The sequence below is a fragment of the Bombina bombina genome, chromosome 3 (genome assembly GCF_027579735.1).
Source record: "Bombina bombina isolate aBomBom1 chromosome 3, aBomBom1.pri, whole genome shotgun sequence".
NCBI lineage: Eukaryota > Metazoa > Chordata > Amphibia > Anura > Bombinatoridae > Bombina > Bombina bombina.
This window is the reverse complement of record NC_069501.1, coordinates 84,991,146-85,015,737: the sequence shown is the minus strand read 5'-3', so window position 1 is coordinate 85,015,737 and position 24,592 is coordinate 84,991,146. Positions and strand designations below refer to the sequence as shown.

Sequence of the window (24,592 nt, the reverse complement as noted above, 5' to 3'; positions counted from 1 at the left end):
ACTGGTGTAGGGGCACTTCAGAACCAATATCATCAGCGTCCTCATGCTCTTCAGTATTTTCTAAAACAGAGCAGTCGCGCTTTCGCTGATAAGTGGGCATTTTGGCTAAAATGTTTTTGATAGAATTATCCATTACAGCCGTTAATTGTTGCATAGTAAGGAGTATTGGCGCACTAGATGTACTAGGGGCCTCCTGTGTGGGCAAGACTGGCGTAGACGAAGGAGGGGATGATGCAGTACCATGCTTACTCCCCTCACTTGAGGAATCATCTTGGGCATCATTTTCTCTAAATTTTGTGTCACATAAATCACATCTATTTAAATGAGAAGGAACCTTGGCTTCCCCACATACAGAACACAGTCTATCTGATAGTTCAGACATGTTAAACAGGCATAAACTTGATAACAAAGTACAAAAAACGTTTTAAAATAAAACCGTTACTGTCACTTTAAATTTTAAACTGAACACACTTTATTACTGAAAATGTGAAAAAGTATGAAGGAATTGTTCAAAATTCACCAAAATTTCACCACAGTGTCTTAAAGCCTTAAAAGTATTGCACACCAAATTTGAAAGCTTTAACTCTTAAAATAACGGAACCGGAGCCGTTTTTATATTTAACCCCTATACAGTCCCTGGTATCTGCTTTGCTGAGACCCAACCAAGCCCAAAGGGGAATACGATACCAAATGACACCTTCAGTAAGCTTTTTCTATGTATCTGAGCTCCTCACACATGCATCTGCATGTCTTGCTTCCCAAAAACAACTGCGCAATAGAGGCGCGAAAATGAGGCTCTGCCTATGATTAGAGAAGGCCCCCAGTGAAAAAGGTGTCCAATACAGTGCCTGCCGGTTATTTAACATAATTCCCAAGAATAAAATAACTCCTCAAAGCTATAAACTATTAAAAATGCTTATATATCAATCGTTTTAGCCCAGAAAATGTCTACCAGTCTTAAAAGCCCTTGTGAAGCCCTTTATTCTTATTTAATAAAAATGGCTTACCGGATCCCATAGGGAAAATGACAGCTTCCAGCATTACCAAGTCTTGTTAGAAATGTGTCATACCTCAAGCAGCAAAAGTCTGCTCACTGTTTCCCCCAACTGAAGTTAAATCCTTTCAACAGTACTGTGTGGAAACAGCCATCGATTTTAGTAACGGTTGCTAAAATCATTTTCCTCTTACAAACAGAAATCTTCATCTCTTTTCTGTTTCAGAGTAAATAGTACATACCAGCACTATTTTAAAATAACAAACTCTTGATTGAAGAATAAAAACTACATTTAAACACCAAAAAACTCTAAGCCATCTCCGTGGAGATGTTGCCTGTACAACGGCAAAGAGAATGACTGGGGAAGGCGGAGCCTAGGAGGGATCATGTGACCAGCTTTGCTGGGCTCTTTGCCATTTCCTGTTGGGGAAGAGAATATCCCACAAGTAAGGATGACGCCGTGGACCGGACACACCTATGTTGGAGAAAGGGGTACCTTGCATTCAATCCTCAGTGTGCGGCAACGATCGTACGAAGAATATTCTCCACGCTAGATGGCTCCGTGGTCGCTGGTCCTGTCCCACACCGCCTTCGCCCTGGATGAAGATAGAGGATGACCCCATGATGGAGGAAGATGTCGCCGCCTGGATGAAGATAGATATCCGGACTACAGGAACTGTGAGTAGATTTTCTGGGGTTAGTGTTAGGTGTTTTTTTTTTTTTAAGATTAGGCTTTTTTATTTTTATGGGCGAAAAAGAGCAGAATGCCCTTTTAATGGCAATGCCCATAAAAATGACCCTTTAGGGGCAATGGGTAGCTTAGGCTTTTTTTAGACTTAGTTTTTTTATTTTGGGGGGTTGGTTGGGTAGGGGGGTTACTTTTAGGGGGAACTTTGTAATTATTTTAGGTAAAAGAGCTGTTTAATTTAGGGCAATGCCCTACAAAAGGCCCTTTTAAGGGCTATTGGTAGTTTATTGATATGTTAGGGGGTGTTTTTATATTTATAGGGCTATTAGATTAGATTTAATTTTTATTATTTTGGATAATTTCGTTTATTATTTTTTGTAATCTAAGATTTTTTTTTATTTTTCGTAATGTTAGTGTTTTTTTTAGTAATGTTAGATTTTTTTTTCTTCTCGTAGTGTTAATAGGTTCATTAAAGTCTTTGCAATGCGGGGGCCAGTGGTTTAGGGGTTAATAACTTAATTATAGTAGTAGCAATGTGGGGGGTTGGCGATTTAGGGGTTAATAGGTTTATTTACTGTCGGTGATGTCTGGGGCGGCGGTTTAGGGGTTAATAACTTTATTTCGCGTTTGCAATGTCAGGGGATTAGGGGTATTTACACTAGGGGTTTATGTTAGGGTGTTAGGTTTAAACGTAACTTTGTTTTCCCCATAGGCATCAATGGGGATTGCGTTATACCGATCACCATTCCGCAACCGCAGCTGTTAGTTTTTTTCACTTTCTCTCTATTGATGTCTATGGGGGAAAACATGCACGAGAACGCCAAGTCAGGCCTTTGGTTTTGTACGGTATGGAGCTTATGCACCATACCGCACAACAAAAACATAAATTATGACTTACCAGATAATTTCCTTTTCTTCGATACAGGGAGAGTCCACAGCTGCATTCATTACTTGTGGGAATACAGAACCTGGTCACCAGGAGGAGGCAAAGACACCCCAGAAAAAGGCTTAAATACCTCCCCCACTTCCCTCATCCCCCAGTCATTCTGCCGAGGGAACAAGGAGCAGTAGGAGAAATATCAGGGTGAAAATGGTGCCAGAAGAAAACACCTAAATTTAGGACCGCACACCGGAGATCACGGGCGGGAGCTGTGGACTCTCCCTGTATCGAAGGAAAGGAAATTATCTGGTAAGTCATAATTTATGTTTTCCTTCTAAATACAGGGAAAGTCCACAGCTGCATTAATTACTTGTGTGTAATTATACCCAAGCTACAGAGGACACTGAATGTTAACGGAAGGGTACAAATATGAGGTGACCCAACCTTAGGGCACCGCAGCCTGCAAGAAAACCAAACTCCCGAAGGCTTCCTTGATAGAAGCAAAAAATAAAAAGAATAATGTTAATATAAATAAGAATAATGTTAATATGAAGACTGTTAGGAGGACCAAGCAGCCGCCCAACAATCATAACGGCACTCAAACTGAGCCATAAACCTCTGAGGATGCACGTGTCCCGCTGTTTCCTTGAATCAGCGAAAAACACTTCACCAACAAGGAGGAAGTTATCCGACACTTCTCTGCCAACCTCCTGTGACGAAAGGCAAAGAATGAATGGGGGATGAGGGAAGTGGGGGAGGTATTTAAGCCTTTGGCTGGGATGACTTTGCCTCCTCCTGGTGGCCAGGTTCTGTATTCCCACAAGTAATTAATGCAGCTGTGGACTCTCCCTGTATTTAGAAGGAAAGAAGGTTTTTCAGTAACTTGTTATGGCAGCGCTATGGAGAGTGCAATACCGCTAATATTTTTGCGTTATTTACGCACCCGGTTTAGAACACAAGTTATAATCTAGGTGATCGTGTTCACGCACGTGGAATTATTTTAGAGTCAGCGCTAATTGCCTGAAATACAAGTCTGTCAAAAGAACTGAAATAAGGGGACAGTTTGCAGAAGCTTAGATACAAGGTAATTACAGAGGTAAACACAATAATAAACAATATTTTTAGCATTTGAACCAGTTATGAGAACTAATTCTTATAATGACTAATTCATATTTGTTTAGTATAGATTGTTATACACTGTGCAAGGAGAAAGCTATGTCACTTCTTGATAGAATATACTTTTTAGTTTTTCCGAAGCTGAGAGCAGATGAATTTTGTGCAAGACAGACTGAAGACTATGCAGATTGAGAGAGACAAAGAATGATTTTGTAGGCAACTTGAGTTGGTGAACAGGACACATTGGAAGCAGATTTGTACACTTGTGTTCTATTCCTGTTGAGGGGAGATCTTGCTGAGATATTTTCCTAATCCGGCTTCCACCAATCACGGCATGGCCTCAGGCAATGACTCCCCCTGGGGGGAAAGCCGTGATTGGAGAAAGCCGGATTAGTCATTGTTGACGTGTGAAGAGAGGATCTCCGGGTGAGGGAAGCTGCTCTGGCTGTGAAAAGAACAAATGTAAGTTTTTAAATAAAAACAGCTGCTTTCTAAACTTTGATGAATGAAAGTGCCCCTGTTTTTTTAACATTCATCAATGTTTAACTTCACTTTAAATTGCATGCTCTATCTGTATCATGAACGTTTAGTTGTGACTTTATGACTTTAGTGACATTTTAATAATATATATATATATATATATATATATATATATATATATATATATATATAAAGTAACATAAGAGTTCACATATTGTTTTTTTTAATAGTGACAGCTTAACAATAATATGATCTGTCTGTCTACATAGATATGCTGCACTTCTATTATTTTATTAGTATTGAATTACAAGTGTATCAGTATAGAATAACCCAACCAATGGGCGAGGAGAATACTGTATATTTGTTTTATTTATACTATACCACTGTTTTGAACTGGCCTGTTATTTTTAATACTTCACGTTCACTATAACTAAAATGTATTAATCACACCCTGCTATTCTATATTACATAATGTATTACAAACATATTGATCAAACCTATGTGCATTCACTGATTTAAGCGCTCATTAGCTATATAGGTGGAGGTCTTGCTGCTGTTATTATATTCCAGTTGATAGTCGTTATTTCTGGTGTAAACCCCCCACCCAAACCAGCAGTTTGCAAAGCTGTCAGATTTTCATTTTGCCCTTGTCAAACTATGGCTGTGAAATTTTTTTTTTTAGGATCTCATTCTAGTCTATGGTAGACAAAAATGATCATTTGTGCACAGTACATATTGGACTCAACGGATTTTGTTTAGGGTTGTTAATGGACTTAACTTTACCTTTCACTCACTCAGGTGTAAAAATTTGGATTTAAAATGTAAAATAAATTTAAAATATGTAAAATACACTCTTATTCAATAAAAACAGAATTTATGCTTACCTGATAAATTACTTTCTCCAACGGTGTGTCCGGTCCACGGCGTCATCCATAACTTGTGGGGGAATATTCTCTTCCCCAACAGGAAATGGCAAAGAGCACAGCAAAAGCTGTCCATATAGTCCCTCCCAGGCTCCGCCCCCCCAGTCATTCGACCGACGGTTAGGAGAAAAAAAGGAGAAACTATAGGGTGCCGTGGTGACTGTAGTGTATAGAGAAAGAAATAAAAAACCAGGGAGGGCCGTGGACCGGACACACCGTTGGAGAAAGTAATTTATCAGGTAAGCATAAATTCTGTTTTCTCCAACATTGGTGTGTCCGGTCCACGGCGTCATCCATAACTTGTGGGAACCAATACCAAAGCTTTAGGACACGGATGAAGGGAGGGAGCAAATCAGGTTACCTAAACAGAAGGCACCACGGCTTGCAAACCTTTCTCCCAAAAATAGCCTCCGAAGAAGCAAAAGTATCAAATTTGTAGAATTTGGCAAAAGTGTGCAGAGAAGACCAAGTCGCTGCCTTACATATCTGATCAACAGAAGCCTCGTTCTTAAAGGCCCATGTGGAAGCCACAGCCCTAGTAGAGTGAGCTGTGATTCGTTCAGGAGGCTGCCGTCCGGCAGTCTCATAAGCCAATCGGATGATGCTTTTCAGCCAGAAAGAAAGAGAAGTAGCAGTAGCTTTTTGTCCTCTCCTCTTACCAGAATAAACGACAAACAAAGAAGAAGTTTGTCTGAAATGATTTGTTGCTTCTAAATAGAACTTTAAAGCACAGACTACATCTAAATTGTGTAACAAACGTTCCTTCTTTGAAACTGGATTCGGACACAAAGAAGGAAAAACTATTTCCTGGTTAATATTCTTGTTGGAAACAACTTTTGGAAGAAAACCAGGCTTGGTACGCAAAACAACCTTATCTGAATGGAACACCAGATAGGGTGGATCACACTGCAAAGCAGATAATTCAGAAACTCTTCTGGCAGAAGAAATAGCAACCAAAAACAGAACTTTCCAAGATAGTAACTTGATATCTATGGAATGTAAGGGTTCAAACGGAACCCCTTGAAGAACTGAAAGAACTAAATTTAGACTCCAGGGAGGAGTCAAGGGTCTGTAAACAGGCTTGATCCTGACCAAAGCCTGTACGAAAGCTTGTACATCTGGCACAGCTGCCAGTCGTTTGTGTAACAAGACAGATAGAGCAGAAATCTGTCCTTTTAGAGAACTCGCTGACAATCCCTTATCCAAACCTTCTTGGAGAAAGGAGAGGATCCTGGGAATTTTAATCTTACTCCATGAGAATCCCTTATATTCACACCAACAGATATATCTTTCTAGTCACAGGTTTTCTGGCTTGGACCAGAGTATCTATCACTGAATCTGAAAACCCGCGCTTGGATAAAATCAAGCGTTCAATTTCCAAGCAGTCAGCTGGAGAGAAACTAGATTTGGATGTTCGAATGGACCTTGTACTAGAAGATCCTGTCTCAAAGGTAGCTTCCATGGTGGAGCCGATGACATATTCACCAGGTCTGCATACCAAGTCCTGCGTGGCCACGCAGGAGCTATCAGAATCACAGAGGCCTTCTTCTGTTTGATCCTGGCTACAAGCCTGGGAAGGAGAGGGAACGGTGGAAACGCATAAGCTAGGTTGAACGACCAAGGCGCCACTAATGCATCCACTAGAGTCGCCTTGGGATCCCTGGATCTGGACCCGTAGCAAGGTACCTTGAAGTTCTGACGAGACGCCATCAGATCCATGTCTGGAATGCCCCATAATTGAGTCAAATGGGCAAACACCTCCGGGTGAAGTTCCCACTCCCCCGGATGGAAAGTCTGACGACTCAGATAATCCGCCTCCCAGTTGTCTACTCCTGGGATGTGGATTGCAGATAGGTGGCAGGAGTGATCCTCCGCCCATTTGATGATTTTGGACACCTCTCTCATCGCTAAGGAACTCCTTGTTCCCCCCTGATGGTTGATGTAAGCAACAGTCGTCATGTTGTCTGACTGGAATCTTATGAATCCGGCCTTCGCTAGTTGAGGCCAAGCCCGGAGAGCATTGAATATCGCTCTCAGTTCCAGAATGTTTAATCGGGAGAAGAGACTCCTCCCGAGACCATAGACCCTGAGCTTTCAGGGAATCCCAGACCCTGCCCCAGCCTAATAGACTGGCGTCGGTCGTGACAATGACCCACTCTGGTCTGCGGAAACTCATTCCCTGGGACAGGTGATCCTGGGTCAACCACCAACGGAGTGAGTCTCTGGTCATCTGGTCTACTTGAATCATTGGAGACAAGTCTGTATAGTCCCCATTCCACTGCTTGAGCATGCACAGTTGTAATGGTCTTAGATGAATTTGAGCAAAAGGAACTATGTCCATTGCTGCAACCATCAACCCTACTACTTCCATGCACTGAGCTATGGAAGGCTGCAGAATAGAGTGAAGAACTTGACAAGCGTTTAGAAGCTTTGACTTTCTGACTTCTGTCAGGAAGATCTTCACTTCTGAAGAATCTATTATTGTTCCCAAGAAGGGAACTCTTGTCGACGGAGACAGGGAACTCTTTCTTACGTTCACCTTCCACCCGTGAGATCTGAGAAAGGCTAGAACAATGTCTGTATGAGCCTTTGCTTTGGAAAAAGACGACGCTTGGATTAGAATGTCGTCCAGATAAGGTGCCACTGCAATACCCCTTGGTCTTAAAACCGCTAGAAGGGACCCTAGCACCTTTGTGAAAATCCTTGGAGCAGTGGCTAGTCCGAATGGGAGAGCCACGAACTGGTAATGCTTGTCCAGAAAGGCGAACCTTAGGAACTGATGATGATCTTTGTGGATAGGAATATGTAGATACGCATCCTTTAAATCCACAGTAGTCATAAATTGACCCTCCTGGATTGTAGGTAAAATTGTTCGAATGGTTTCCATTTTGAACGATGGAACTCTGAGAAATTTGTTTAGAATTTTTAAATCCAGAATTGGTCTGAAAGTTCCCTCTTTTTTGGGAACTACAAACAGATTTGAGTAAAACCCCTGACCTTGTTCCACAATTGGAACTGGGTGTATCACTCCCATCTTTAACAGGTCTTCTAGACAATGTAAGAATGCCTGTCTCTTTATTTGGTTTGAAGATAAGTGAGACATGTGGAACCTTCCCCTTGGGGGTAGTTCCTTGAATTCCAGAAGATAACCCTGAGAGACTATTTCTAGTGCCCAGGGATCCTGAACATCTCTTGCCCAAGCCTGAGCGAAGAGAGAGAGTCTGCCCCCTCTAGATCCGGTCCCGGATCGGGGGCTACCCCTTCATGCTGTTTTGGTAGCAGCAGCAGGCTTCTTGGCCTGTTTACCTTTGTTCCAGCTTTGCATTGGTTTCCAAGCTGGTTTAGTCTGGGAAGCGTTACCCTCTTGTCTAGAGGCTGCCGAGTTGGAAGCCAGTCCGTTCCTGAAATTGCTAAAGGAACGAAAATTGGACTTATTCTTAGCCTTGAAAGGTTTATCTTGTGGGAGGGCATGGCCCTTTCCCCCAGTGATGTCTGAAATAATCTCCTTCAATTCTGGCCCAAAAAGGGTCTTACCCTTGAAAGGGATATTAAGCAATTTTGTCTTGGAAGATACATCCGCCGACCAAGACTTTAGCCAGAGCGCTCTGCGCGCCACAATTGCAAACCCTGAATTTTTCGCCGCTAACCTCGCTAACTGCAAAGCGGCGTCTAAAATAAAGGAATTAGCTAACTTAAGTGCGTGAATTCTGTCCATGACTTCCTCATACGGAGTCTCCCTACTGAGCGACTTTTCCAGTTCCTCGAACCAGAACCACGCCGCTGTAGTGACAGGAATAATGCACGAAATAGGTTGAAGGAGGTAACCTTGATGTACAAAAATCTTTTTAAGCAAAACCCTCTAATTTTTTATCCATAGGATCTTTGAAAGCACAATTGTCCTCAATAGGAATGGTCGTGCGTTTAGCTAGTGTAGAAACCGCCCCCTCGACCTTAGGGACTGTTTGCCATAAGTCCTTCCTGGGGTCGACCATAGGGAACAATTTCTTAAATATAGGAGGAGGGACAAAAGGTATGCCTGGCTTCTCCCACTCCTTATTCACTATATCCGCCACCCGTTTAGGTATCGGAAAAGCATCAGGGTGCACCGGGACCTCAAGGAACTTGTCCATCTTGCACAATTTTTCTGGGATGACCAGATTGTCACAATCATCCAGAGTAGATAGCACCTCCTTAAGTAATGCGCGGAGATGCTCTAATTTAAACTTAAATGTCACAACATCAGGTTCTGCCTGCTGAGAAATTCTTCCTGTATCAGAAATTTCCCCATCTGACAAACCCTCCCTCACTGCCACTTCAGATTGGTGTGAGGGTATGACAGAAAAATTATCATCAGCGCCCTCCTGCTCTACAGTGTTTAAAACAGAGCAATCACGCTTTCTCTGAAATGCTGGCATTTTGGATAAAATATTTGCTATGGAGTTATCCATTACTGCCGTCAATTGTTGCATAGTAACAAGCATTGGCGCGCTAGAAGTACTAGGGGTCGCCTGCGCGGGCATAACTGGTATAGACACAGAAGGAGATGATGTAGAACTATGTCTACTTCCTTCATCTGAGGAATCATCCTGGGCAACTTTACTATTTGTGACAGTACTGTCCTTACTTTTTGGACGCTATGGCACAATTATCACACATATTTGAAGGGGGAACCACATTGGCTTCCAAACATACAGAATATGATCTATCTGAAGGCACAGACATGTTAAACAGGCTTAAACTGGTTAATAAAGCACAAAAACATAATTTATGTAAGAACTTACCTGATAAATTCATTTCTTTCATATTAGCAAGAGTCCATGAGCTAGTGACGTATGGGATATACATTCCTACCAGGAGGGGCAAAGTTTCCCAAACCTCAAAATGCCTATAAATACACCCCTCACCACACCCACAAATCAGTTTAACGAATAGCCAAGAAGTGGGGTGATAAAAAAGTGCGAAAGCATAAAAAATAAGGAATTGGAATAATTGTGCTTTATACAAAAAAATCATAAACACCACAAAAAAGGTGGGCCTCATGGACTCTTGCTAATATGAAAGAAATGAATTTATCAGGTAAGTTCTTACATAAATTATGTTTTCTTTCATGTAATTAGCAAGAGTCCATGAGCTAGTGACGTATGGGATAATGACTACCCAAGATGTGGATCTTTCCACGCAAGAGTCACTAGAGAGGGAGGGATAAAATAAAGACAGCCAATTCCGTTGAAAAATAATCCACACCCAAAATAATTTAAATTTTATAATGAAAAAAACTGAAAATATAAGCAGAAGATTCAAACTGAAACAGCTGCCTGAAGTACTTTTCTACCAAAAACAGCTTCAGAAGAAGAAAACACATCAAAATGGTACAATTGATCCAAATTTCTTTGAAAAAACGTAATCTGCCCCCTACCAGCTGAGCTGGAATGAGGGCCGCACCTTCATGTGGACTTAGGAGCTGGCTTTGATTTTCTAAAAGGCTTGGATTTATTCCAGACTGGAGATGGTTTCCAAATTGATACCGCTCCTGAGGATGAAGGATCAGGCTTTTGTTCCTTGTTGTGACGAAAGGAACGAAAACGATTATTAGACCTGAGTTTACCTTTAGATTTTTTATCCTGTGGTAAAAAAGTTCCTTTCCCTCCAGTAACAGTTGAGATAATAGAATCCAACTGAGAACCAAATAATTTATTACCCTGGAAAGAAAGGGAAAGCAGAGTAGACTTAGAAGACATATCAGCATTCCAAGTTTTAAGCCATAAAGCTCTTCTAGCTAAAATAGCTATAGACATGTACCTGACATCAACTCTAATGATATCAAAGATGGCATCACAAATAAAATTATTAGCATGTTGAAGAAGAATAATAATGCTATGAGAATTATGATCTGTTACTTGTTGCGCTAAAGCTTCCAACCAAAAAGTTGAAGCTGCAGCAACATCAGCCAACGATATAGCAGGTCTAAGAAGATTACCTGAACACAAATAAGCTTTTCTTAGAAAGGATTCAATTTTCCTATCTAAAGGATCCTTAAAGGAAGTACCATCTGCCATAGGAATAGTAGTACGCTTAGCAAGAGTAGAGACAGCCCCATTAACCTTAGGGATTTTGTCCCAAAACTCTAATCTGTCAGATGGCACAGGATATAATTGCTTAAAACGTTTAGAAGGAGTAAATTAATTACCCAAATTATTCCATTCCCTGGAAATTACTTCAGAAATAGCACCAGGAACAGGAAAAACTTCTGGAATAACTACAGGAGATTTAAAAACCTTATCTAAACGTTTAGATTTAGTATCAAGAGGACCAGAATCCTCAATTTCTAATGCAATTAGGACTTCTTTAAGTAAAGAACGAATAAAATCCATTTTAAATAAATATGAAGATTTATCAGCATCAACCTCTGAGACAGAATCCTCTGAACCAGAAGAACTATTATCAGAATCAGAATGATGATGTTCATTTAAAAATTCATCTGAACAATGAGAAGTTTTAAAAGACTTTTTATGTTTACTAGAAGGAGGAATAACAGACATAGCCTTCTTAATGGATTTAGAAACAAAATCTCTTATGTTATCAGGAACACTCTGAGTATTAGATGTTGATGGAACAGCAACAGGTAATGGAACTTTACTAAAGGAAATATTATCTGCATTAACAAGTTTGACATGACATTCAATACAAACAACAGCTGGAGGAACAGCTACCAAAAGTTTACAGCAGATACACTTAGCTTTGGTAGCTCCAGCACCAGGCAGCGATTTTCCAGAAGTATCTTCTGACTCAGTTGCAACGTGGGACATCTTGCAATATGTAATAGAAAAAACAACATATAAAGCAAAATTGAACAAATTCCTTAAAAGACAGTTTCAGGAATGGGAAAAAATGCCAGTGAACAAGCTTCTAGCAACCAGAAGCAATAAAAAAATAAGACTTAAATAATGTGGAGACAAAAGTGACGCCCATATTTTTTTAGCGCCAAATAAGACGCCCACATTATTTGGCGCCTAAATGCTTTTGGCGACAAAAATGACGCCACATCCGGAACGCCGACACTTTTGGCGCAACTTCCGGCGACACGTATGACCCCGGAAACAGAAAAAAAAATTTGCGCCAAAAAAGTCCGCAATAAAATGAAGCATTTTCAGCCACCGCGAGCCAAACAGCCCACAGGGAAAAAGACAAATTTTAAGGTAAGAAAAATGATTGATTCAAATGCATTATCCCAAATATGAAACTGACTGTCTGAAATAAGGAATGTTGAACATCCTGAGTCAAGGCAAATAAATGTTTGAATACATATATTTAGAACTTTATAAAAAAGTGCCCAACCATAGCTTAGAGTGTCACATAAAATAAGACTTACTTACCCCAGGACACTCATCTACATGTTGTAGAAAGCCAAACCAGTACTGAAACGAAAATCAGCAGAGGTAATGGTATATATATATAAGAGTATATCGTCGATCTGAAAAAGGAGGTAAGAGATGAATCTCTACGACCGATAACAGAGAACCTATGAAATAGACCCCGTAGAAGGAGATCATTGAATTCAAATAGGCAATACTCTCCTCACATCCCTCTGACATTCACTGCACGCTGAGAGGAAAACCGGGCTCCAACCTGCTGCGGAGCGCATATCAACGTAGAATCTAGCACAAACTTACTTCACCACCTCCATAGGAGGCAAAGTTTGTAAAAACTGATTTGTGGGTGTGGTGAGGGGTGTATTTATACGCATTTTGAGGTTTGGGAAACTTTGCCCCTCCTGGTAGGAATGTATATCCCATACGTCACTAGCTCATGGACTCTTGCTAATTACATGAAAGAAAACCGTTTTAAAACAAAACCGTTACTGTCTCTTTAAATGTTAAACGGGGCACACTTTATTACTGAATATGTGAAAAACTATGAAGGAATTATCCAATCTTTACCAAATTTTCACCACAGTGTCTTAATGCATTCAAAGTATTGCACCCCAATTTTCAAGCTGTTAACCCTTAAAATGTGGAAACCGGAGCCGTTTACAATTTTAACCCCCTTACAGTCCCAGCCACAGCCTTTGCTGCGATACCAAAAGAAGCTTTCTAGGAACGTTTTCAGTGGATTCCAGACCCTCACACATGCAGCTGCATGTACTGTTCTCAAAAGTAACTGCGCAGTAATGGCGCGAAAATGAGGCTCTGCCTACTACAGAGAAAGGCCCTTCCTGACTGGAAAGGTGTCTTAACAAGTGCCTGGCGCTAAAAACGTTCCCCAATGTTATAAAAGTGTGAAATTCAACTTCAAACTGCAAATAATAGCAGTTAGCATCTGTCCACCTTCCCCAAAATGTAGGATTTTATACCCGTATTGTTCAATAAATATTAATCATTAAAAATCAGAAGATAAAATGTATTCTATTTGTCACTCTGCACCTTCTTGCAATTTATTCACCAAATATAGGAAAAAAATATTACTAAAAAATAAAAACGTTGTTCAACGCACTTAAAGGGTTAATACTGAACTATTATGTTAGAGTTGGTAAACAACAACTCTGAGATGCTAATTTTCCTCTAAAACTCACTAAACTTATTAAGTTCATGGCTGTTAAATGAAAATGGGGGGAGTGTTTTTTTTTTTTTTGCTGCTGTAAAACAGTAACAAATTGTATTTGAACCAGGTATAAAATGGACAACTGTATCACTGTATTCAACTTAACAGGTCAAAGTTAACAGCACAAGTCAGCACCTATAAAAGTTCTCCATCTGATAACTGAAGAACCATATTGAAAGCAATAGGGAGAAGAAGATCGAGTCACACACACAAAAATATCTGTGTGCTTATTGCACAGATTTATCAAATATCAACTACATATAACTGTAGCATAAAAGGTCACATGGTTTTACTTGATTTTCACAGGTAGTTTTGTATGGAGTCCATACGTGTGAATTACAGATCATGGGGATTTGGTGCATTACTTTTTTTAATACGCATGAAAATATGGATATGGCATGACTCGTATGAAAGCATACGGTAACAAAATACACTTGTACTCAAGCTGTGGATCTTTTAGAATCTAGTTGCATAATATTTTAAAATCATAGTAAACATAAAAAGCAAAAGACTGAGTAAAAAAACAGCAAAAACATAAATTATGCTTACCAGATTAATTCCTTTCCTTACGGATAGGGAGAGCCCACAGCTTCATTCCTTACTGATGGGAAATACAACACCTGGCCACCAGGAGGAGGCAAAGACACCCCAGCCAAAGGCTTAAATATCCCTCCCACTTCCTCATTACCCCAGTCATTCTGCCGAGGGAACAAGAAAAAGTAGGAAAAATATCAGGGTATAAATGGTACAAGAAGAATAAGATAAATATTATGGGGCCATCCTAAGACAAGAAAAAATGTGTGGGGACCATAGACTCTCCATATCCGGAAGCAAAGGAATTTATCTGGTAAGCATGAATTATGTTTTCCTTCCTAAGATAGGGAGAGTCCATGGCTTTATTCCTGTTGGGAAACTATACCCAAGCTCAAGAGCACACTGAAAAAATAACGGGAGGGAACAAAGAGGACGAGGCAGACCCTATTCTGAGGGCACCACAGCCTGCAAAATATTTCTCCCGAAAGCTGCTTCAGTCGAAGCAAAAACATCAAACTAGAATTTTTTTTTAAAAAGTATGTAAGGAGGACCAGGTAGCCACTTTACATTTCTGATCCATAGAGGCCTCGTTCTTCAAGGCCCAAGAGGAAGCCCCTGCTCTAGCGGAATAAAACATTATCCTCTCAGGAGGATGATGTCCTGCTGTCTCATAAGCTAATCGGATGACACTCCTTAACCAAAAAGATAGGGAGGTCGAAGTAGCCTTCTGCCCCTTACGCTTCCCCGAATATACAACAAACAAAGAGGAAGACTGTCTAAAGTCCTTAGTAGCCTGAAGAAAGAACTTCAAGGCACGAACCACATCCAAATGGTGAAGTAAACGTTCCTTCGATGAAGGATTAGGACACAAGGAAGGAACCACAATCTCTTGAAGTTGTAATCTGACACAACCTTAGGAAGAAAAGCTAATTTAGTACGTAAAACTGCCTTATCTGCATGAAAAAATCTCATAAGGGAACTCACATCACAAAGCAGAGATCTCAGAAACTCTGCACACAGAGGCAATAGCTATTAAAAAAGAGAACCTTCCAAGATAACAATTTAATATCAACGTAATGCAGAGGCTCAAACGGAGCCTGTTGCAAAAAACGAAGAACAAGATTTAGGCTCCAATGAGGAGCCCCAGATCTAAACACAGGTCTGATCCTAATCAGAGCCTTAACAAAGGGCTGCACGCCTGGAAGTTCAGCCAGTCTCTTGTGCAATAAAACCGACAGGGTCGAAATCTGTCCTCTCAGGGAACTAGCAAAAAGGCCCTTCTCCAGTCCATCCTGGAGAAAAGATAAGATCCTGGCAACCTTAACTCTGTGCTAGGAAAAACCATGCTCTTCACACCAGTATAAGTAGGTCCTCCACCCTTTGTGGTAGATACGCTGAGTAACTGGCTTAAGAGCATAATTAGGAGTATCAATGACACTCTCAGAGAAACCTCTCTTTGCTAAGACTAAAGTGTTCAATCTCCACGCTGTCAGCCTCAGAGAATCTAGCTTTTGATGAACAAATGGATTTTAACAGCAGGTCTCTGCGACAAGGTAACTTCCACGGAGGAGATGAGGACGTTCCCACTAAATCCGCGAACCACGTCCTTCGTGGCCACGATGGAGCAATAAGGATTACTGATACCCGTTCCTGCTTGATGCGGGACACCACTCGAGGAAGAAGCGGTAATGGAGGAAAAAGATATATGAGTTTGAACCTCCAGGGCACTGCTAGTGCATCTATTAGATCCGCTTGGGGATCCCTCGACCTCGACCCATACCAGGGTAGCTTGGTATTGAGAAGGGACGCCATGAGATCTATCTCTGGCGCCCCCCACTTGCTGCATATCTCTGCAAACACCTTGGGATGGAGAGACCATTCCCCTGGGTGGAAGGAAGCCTGCTGAAAAAATCCGCCTCCCAGTTGTCCACACCCAAATCACTGACTGTGAACAGTTGTGGCCCACTCTAGAATCTGAGATACTTCCTTCATCGCCAAGGAACTTTTCGTGGTTGATGTAAGCCACCGAGGATATATTGTCTGATTGTAATCTGATAAACTGGGACAAACCCAGAAGTGGCCAAGCCTTCAAGGCATTGAAGATTGTCCGTTGTTCCAAAATTGACCCCAAACAGCTCCCCATCCGGATAGGCTTGTGTCCGTAGTCACAATCTCTGGTCAGAGCTTGAGGAAGAAACTACAGTTTTGAAACGTGTTTCTCTATTTTAAATATTGACTCCTATATCTTTGGAGTATTTGTTTGTATACCCTGTGGCTGAATAACCCTTGCAGGTGACTTTTCGCAGTATTGGCCGTTGAAAGCAGGCCTTGGGAGCTATAACGCCAATCCTGTAAAAACAAACTGCCAATTTTCACCGGGTTTCTAGCCTAGCATATTTAATTTACACCTGTCAAGCACTTCTGTTTCCAGAGACTATTCGTCATCCCTGGAGGGTGGTCCATGGCACGGATCGTTGGTCCACAAGTTTGGAGGCCGGTTCCTGCTATTATGTGAGTACGGATATATACCTTCCTTTGTCATATATTTTTGACATATACTAAGAGGATCCCTTGTTCGTAGGAAAAAACTGCCAACGGCTGCGACTGCCTCTTTGTCCTGGGAACGCTCCTTTTACAATTATACACAGTTTCGCACAGCTTTGAGCGTGGTTCCCCATAGTGACAAGTTGGAGAATCTAATTATCCTGGATCTCGAATGCTACATGAACTCTAGGCTACAGAAGTTTTAATATTGTGTTTTTATTTATATTTCTTGTGTTATATGATTTAATGTTTTTTAAAATAGGTCGACCTATATTGTAATATTAAAGCTTTTTTACATATAGTCCTTTGATCTTAGTATTTGTTGCTGGCATCTTCTATATATATTTTCAATCTGCCTCATTCCTAATTTTTAATATATTTTTTATATACATATACATTTATATTATATATTTTCTATCAACTTTTTTCATCAATATTGAATTATATATTTTATTAGTATCAGGTTAGTTAATAGTTATCTAATTTTACTCTTAAGCTGGTTTTCAGCGCTCCCTAGTGTTTTTGTTTTATATATCTATCTCTTTGTAGGTTTAAGAGGGTTACCTATTTTTCTAGTTGGAGTCTGTAGTAATATCTTTTTTGGCGCTGGTCACTCCATTCTCCTTTTTTCGTAGTCACAATCTCCCAGGATGGTATTAAGAAGCACGTCGGGACAGATGATCTGGACAGAGCCACCAAGAGAGCGATTCTCTCGACCGGTTTTCTAATACAATCTGTAGAGACAGATCAGAATATTCGCTGTTCCACTGTCTCAGCATGCACAGTTGTAAAGGTCCACAGAGGGACTCAAGGAGGTCCGGAGGACAAGACATGCCGAAGTTAGCTTGCAACGTCTCTAGTCTGTTAGAAATATCCTCATGGATATGGAGTCTATTATAGCACCCAGGAATTCCACCCTGGTACTTGGGATAAGAGAACTCTTTTCCAAGTTTATCTTCCATCCATGTGATCTAAGAAGACTGAGAAGGGACTCTGAGTATTCTTCCGTAAGACGACAAGATGGTGCTTGCACCAGAAAATTATCCAAGTATGGGGCTACTGTAATACCCTGAGTTCTGGCAACGGCTAGAAGAGCCCCCAGAAGCTTCATAAGGATTCTTGGAGCAGTAGCTAGGAAGGGCAATTAACTGTAAATGCTGGTCCAGGAATGCAAACCTCAGGAACTGAAAAGTGGATTGGAACATGAAGTTAAGCGTCCTTCAGACCTATACTGGTCATAAACTGGCCTTCATGAACTAAAGGAAGGATGGACCTTATCGTCTCCATCTTGAAGGAAGGGACACTGAGATTTTTGTTTAAGCACTTTAGGTCCAGAATTGGACGGAAAGTTCCCTCCTTCTTTGGGACCACAAAAAAGGTTTGAATAAAACCCAAAACCTCTTTCTTCGACAGGCACCTGGACAACAACTCCTAAGGAGGATAGATCCCAAACGCACCCTAGAAAGTCATCCCTCTTTTCTGGTCTGTAGACAGGTTCAAGAGTAGGAATCTGCCCCTGGGCGGATGAGATTTGAAGCCTATCTTGTATCCCTGAGTACGACCTCCAGGACCCACTGATCCTGTACGTCCCTGAACCAAGCGTCTAAAAAAAGAGACAGTCTGCCTCCTACACAATCCAATCCCGGATCGGGGGCCGCCCCTTCATGCCGATTTGTTTTCGGCAGGCTTCTTATTCTGCTTGGACTTATTCCAGGACTGAGCTAGGTTCCAAGCACTCGGGTTGCTCTGGCTTGGAGGATTGTTGTTGTTGGGATTTGTCACAACGAAAGGAATAAAAATTAGAAGACTGTCGTCCCTTAGACTTGTTCTTATCTTGTGGTAGGAAGGCACCCTTGCCTCCGGCAACCGTAGAAATAATGGAGTCCAGGCTTGGACCACATAAAATCTTTCCCTTTAAGGGAAGAGAAAGGAGTCTGGACTTAGAAGTCATATCCGCAGACCAAGACATCAACCAGAGCGCCGGGAGGGCTAGGACCGCAAAGCCAGAGGCCTTTGCATTTAGGCAAATAGTTTGCATGTTCGCATCACAGATAAAATAATTAGCAATTCTCAGAGCTTTAATTCTGTCTTAAATATCCTCGAGAGGAGACTCCACCTCAATGAGTTCCGACAAAAAGTCGCACAAGTAGGTAGCTGCTCCGGAAACCGTGGCAAATGCAGCCTCCAGTTGAAAAACAAATCCCGTATGTTGAAACACCTTTCTCAGAAAGGTTTCCATTTTCTTATCCATTCGCTCCCTGAATGAAGAACTATCCTCAAGAGGTATAGTAGTATGTTTAGCAAGCGTAGAGATAGCACCATCCACCTTAGAAATAGAGCCCCACAAATCCAGTTGAGAGGACTGGGAACAACTTTTTAAAAAATGCTTGCCATTTTTACCGACACAGGAAAAGTCAAAGGAACATTCCTATCTTTGTAAACTCTGTCTAATTTAGGTATCATAGGTTTTTCAGGCAGAGCGGCCTCTGGAACCTCTAACGTAGACAGAACCTCCTTTAATAAAAAAATGCAAATGCTCAATTTTAAATCTAAAGGACGGTTCCTCTGTAGCAGGAGGTTTAGACGCCGAAAGTTCACCCTCTGAAGCTACAGAGGTTAACTCATCATCGGATAACTGTGACATAATAGCTAAAGCCGATAAATATTTAGATGACTCCGGGTCAGGAAAGCAATGTTTAACCTTTCTCTTGCGTTTGTTAGAGTGAGGTAATGCACTGAGAGCTGCAGACACTGCCGTTTGTAACTGCGCTGCAAAGTACGCAGGAAGAAGGCCCCCTCCGGATGTAGGATTAGATGTGCTACGCGGAACTGCATGTGAAGTGGATAATGTAGCAAGGGTAGCAATCTCATGGGACACCGAGTCCTGAGAGGTAGACGGCTCAGAGGGACTAATAGCAGGTTTGTCTCCCTTCTTAGGCTTTCTAACGGTGTTAAGGCATGTGGAACATAATTCAGTGGGCGTGGAAAACTACGGCTTCCTCACAATATAAACAGATATGATTTAGTACAGAAGGAGTACCTTCTAACATGTCAGAGTCCTCCATAGCTCAGATTATACCCACATAAGGACACAAATAAATGGCTGGGGCACTCACCACCTCCTAGACCCAGACAGTTAACAGAGTAAACACTCTCCTCAGGTTGAAGTCTCAGCCGGAATGGAGAAAATGAACATAGACCACTATGAAAAGTACAGCAAGTTAATAGGAGCTGTGCAACACTTTCAAAAACGAAAGTGAAACCTGTGTTTGTTCCAGTCAAAAACACACAGTCTATGAGCCAGAAAATAAAATCACACAAAGCAGCATGTAAATAATTAATACACTGATTAATTAAACCCAACTGTTCAATAAACCCCCCTCAGAGGATATTAACCCTGGATCCTATCAAGGTATAAAGTAGCCACACTGTGACCCTGTTATAGCGTTTTATGTGTAAAAAATTGTAAGAATCTTACCTCCAGGATCCATGCTGTGGAACAGAACACAGCCTCTCAAGTGTGACAGTCTTATAGCAGCGCTCCTGACATGGACTTGAGTGAGAGAAAGCAGGCAATGAAACTCGTGAGCACTGATTGCTTAGGAGCTATTAGCAGTAGTCTGGATGGTTTCGCAAAAAAACTTTCCCTGCATCTCCAGACTCTAACTTTCATCAATACTCTCAATAAGAGGTTGACATTACTACTTAAAGGGACAGTCTACCATAGAATTGTTATTGTTTTAAAAGATAGATAATCCCTTTATTACCCATTCCCCAGTTTTGCATAACCAATACAGTTATATTAACATACTTTTTACCTCTGTGATTACCTTGTATCTAGGAACCTTCTTCCAGCCCCCTGATCACATCACTGTGAATGCTTATTATCTATTGTCTTGCATTTAGCATTGTTTTGTGCTAAATCTTAAATAACCCCCTGTACCTGAACACAGTGTTATCTATATGGCCCACGTGTACTTTCTGTTTCTTTGTGTTGAAAAGAGATTTAAAAAGCATGTGATAAGAGGCAGCCCTCAAAGGCTTAACAATTAGCATATGAGTCTGCCTATGTTTAGTTTAAACTAAGAATACCAAGAGAAAAAAGCAAATTTGGTGATAAAAGTAAATTGGAAAGTTGATTAAAATTAAAAGTCCTATCTGAATAATGAAAGTTTAATTTATACTAGACTGTCCCTTTAAAACTCCAGTCCTATCTCGAAGGGCAGATACCCTTTTTTCAGGACTCTCCAAACCTTCTGACACTTCTCTGCCACCTCCTATTGTGACGAAAGGCAAAGAATGACTGGGGTAATGAGGAAGTGGGAGGGATATTTAAGCCTTTGGCTGGGGTGTCTTGCCTCCTCCTGGTGACCAGGTGTTGTATTTGCCAACAGTAAGGAATAAAGCCATGGACTCTCCCTGTCTTAGGAAGGAAAAATGTACTTGTTTTCTTGCCAAATTAGCACTTAGAATTTCTCACTGCAGCCCCTACCCTCAGTGTGATAAGAGTGGAGACAATTTTGAAACTTAAGTTACATTCTGCCAATTCAGAGTATGAGCAAATCTGACTCCCTGTTTATCTAGTCTATTCACTTAATATTAAACCAACTCTAGAAGTTTTATGACATCATGCTAGATAAGCTTCCTGTAGAGGCCACAGCCTCCTTGTAATGATGTCACAGGAAGTAATGGACACTGCACAAATTAAGTAAAAATAAATGAAAGGTAAAAGGGACAGTCTACACCAGAATTTTTATTGTTTAAAAATATAGATAATCCCTTTATTACCCATTCCCTAGTTTTGCACAAACAACAGTTTTATAAATACACTTTTTACCTATATGATTACCTTGTATCTAAGCCTCTGGAAACTGCCCCCTTATTTCAGTTCTTTTGACAGATATCCATTTTAGCCAATCACAGCTGGCTCACCTGAACTCCACGTGCGTGAGCACAGTGTTCTCTAAATGACACACATGAACTAACACCCTCTAGTGTTGAAAAACTGTCAAAATGCCCTGAGAGTAGAGGCGGCCTTCAAGGGCTTAAAATTAGCATATGAACCTCCTAGGTTTAGCTTTCAACTAAGAATACCAAGAGAAAAAAGCAAAATTGGTGATAAAAGTAAATGGGAAAATTGTTTAAAATTACATTCTCTATCTGAATCATGAAAGTTTATTTTGCACTAGACTGTCCCTTTTAATAATACATATTGCAATGTGCTTTTTATTACAACAATGAAACAGATTGTTTAATATCCCTTTAATAAAATTGTAAATTTCCTGATTTACAAATAGACAGAAACATGCACCATTCATAATCCAATTTTCATTGTGCTAAAAGGAATAATAATATTATTACACCTTACAATAGGGCTGGGCACATACCTTTGAAATCCCCGATATGATAATAGTGCTTTTTTTTCTTGGTGATTTCAATGACTGTCTGGAGGATTCCCGAAGTTGTCGGATAGCAACTTCTGCCACAGGATCCGAGCCATTCAGCATCAGAAGCTCTTATACAAAAAAAATATATAATAAAGATTAGCATAATACAATATATATATATATATATATATATATATATATATATATATATATATGAGTTGTTTTTATCGAAGAGTGAGCACTAAATTCTGGAAGATCAGTTGTACACATAGATACATTATTTTCTTATTTTCATTATCAGTTTTGACATAAAAAGCTACTTTTATGTAGTTTATTTTTAGTCCTTCTATAAGCAATATAAAAAAGGTTTTGAAATTAATTTAAGGTAATCATAATAAGCTTTTACTCTAGACTAGGATAAGGAGCCAGTGACATGGTCAGATTTTACTCTAGACTAGGTAAGGAGCCAGTGACATGGTCAGATTTTACTCTAGACTAGGATAAGGGAGCCAGTGACATGGTCAAATTTTACTCTAGACTAGGATAAGGAGCCAGTGACCTGGTCAGATTTTACTCTATACTAGGATAAGGAGCCAGTGACATGGTCAGATTTTACTCTAGACTAGGTAAGGAGCCAGTGACATGGTCAGATTTTACTCTAGACTAGGATATGGGAGCCAGTGACATGGTCAGATTTTACTCTAGACTAGGATAAGGAGTCTTATTTGACACACAAGGATAACAAGGGCACTATATAGGCAAGCTCCTCACTGATTTATATTATTTTCAGATACTGTATTCAATTGTAGTATCTTTATTCTATATTCCTTTTGAGGAGTGGTGCTAGCATCTAATACGGAATTGAGCAAATGAATAGGTCCACCTTAAGTTATCAAAACAGTATTCGACCTTAAAAAGAAAGACAACATTAGATACATTGATCCTAACAGGCTGTACATACAAGACTGACAGCCAAGACCAACAAATGAAAACAGGGTAGAGGCGGAACTTCCGCAATTGAAAATACAATAAAGGCTTTGAAAATCGGCGGCCCGCCACCTTTGATAAAGCCGTAACTGGCGAAACGCGTCAGGGGGGTTGAGTGGGACGATGTGGTCCCACTAAAGTGTGATATATGTGTTTTAAATCAATCTATCTCTAATAGTGCATAACCGGATAAGTAATGGGAAATATAGTAGACAGTGTGTGAATGCGTGTCAGCGTCAAGGGCTAATCCTGATAAGAATCAAAATAGAATTCAGGGGAAACTTTATCTAAACGAATAACCCCAGCGTAACCTTACTAGGGTCACAAGGGGGCCCGACCAAGTAGAGGCATCGGGCACTAACAGATTTATAACCGAACCAAACTTTGTATTAATGATACACTGCCATACTCAGCTGTAGTGAAAACAGCGTAGGGAGGCAGTTAGGGAATCATTGTAAATATTATCACAAATAATTTATAATGACATAGTACCGGGTGTTGGCAAAGATTCACATAGAAATATAACTAATAGTTATTGCCAGATATAACCAATAGTTACTGTTACGAGTATTGAGTGAAAACCGAACTTAGAGGTGAATCATATCTATAACCATAAATATCTGAGTCCTCAGCAAGGAAACAGATTTAAAGTGTTGCAAAATTGTGAAATTATAATAACATTTCAGAATCACACAATATGTGCGATATAAGAGTAAAAACAAATAATAAAGCTTCTATTACAAAGATAACTAATGCCTGAATTTCTAGCAAAAAAACGGAATCATATTGTGGCAACACTGTGCACTTAAAGCAATACTGCAATACTGCATAATAGTTGTGATATACAAACAACATAGCAACCCAATTATCCCTCAAAGAAGGGCAATCTCTAAGACAAGAATGTAGCAGGGGAGCTTACACAGTATATCATCAAGCAAAGATAAATATGTATTTAGGCAGTAATATTTAACAAGTGACTGAACAGTGTTGAAGCAGATACAAGCAACACAAATACACATTAGTTTGCAAGTAAAGAAACATATGTATTCATACAGCAAAATTTAATAGTGTTGGAGCAGATACGAGCAACACAAATACACATTAGTTTGCAAGTAAAGAAACATATGTATTCATACAGCAAAATTTAATAGTGTTGGAGCAGATACGAGCAACACAAATACACATTAGTTTGCAAGTAAAGAAACATATGTATTCATACAGCAAAATTTAATAGTGTTGGAGCAGATACGAGCAACACAAATACACATTAGTTTGCAAGTAAAGAAACATATGTATTCAGACAGTAATATCTAACAAGTGACTAAATATTGTTGGAGCAAGCACGAGCGACATATACACACGATAACGGTATCACCAAGTAGGAATAACATAACAATCCAGATTATATGGACATAGAATCTATATGCCTACCCGGGAATACACCCAATACAAAGAATTAAA

General features: G+C 40.3%; 1 protein-coding gene across 3 annotated transcripts in view; it reads right to left on the bottom strand.

Moving 5' to 3' along the window:
- Positions 1 to 24,592, bottom strand: part of C2CD2 (C2 calcium dependent domain containing 2) — a 376,932-nt gene that overhangs the window by 71,351 nt on the left and 280,989 nt on the right. For all 3 annotated transcript variants that reach the window (XM_053705898.1, XM_053705900.1, XM_053705901.1), the window contains exon 13: positions 22,145 to 22,272. In XM_053705898.1, coding sequence (XP_053561873.1) covers positions 22,145 to 22,272 — 128 coding nt within the window. The remainder of the gene's footprint in view (positions 1 to 22,144; positions 22,273 to 24,592) is intronic.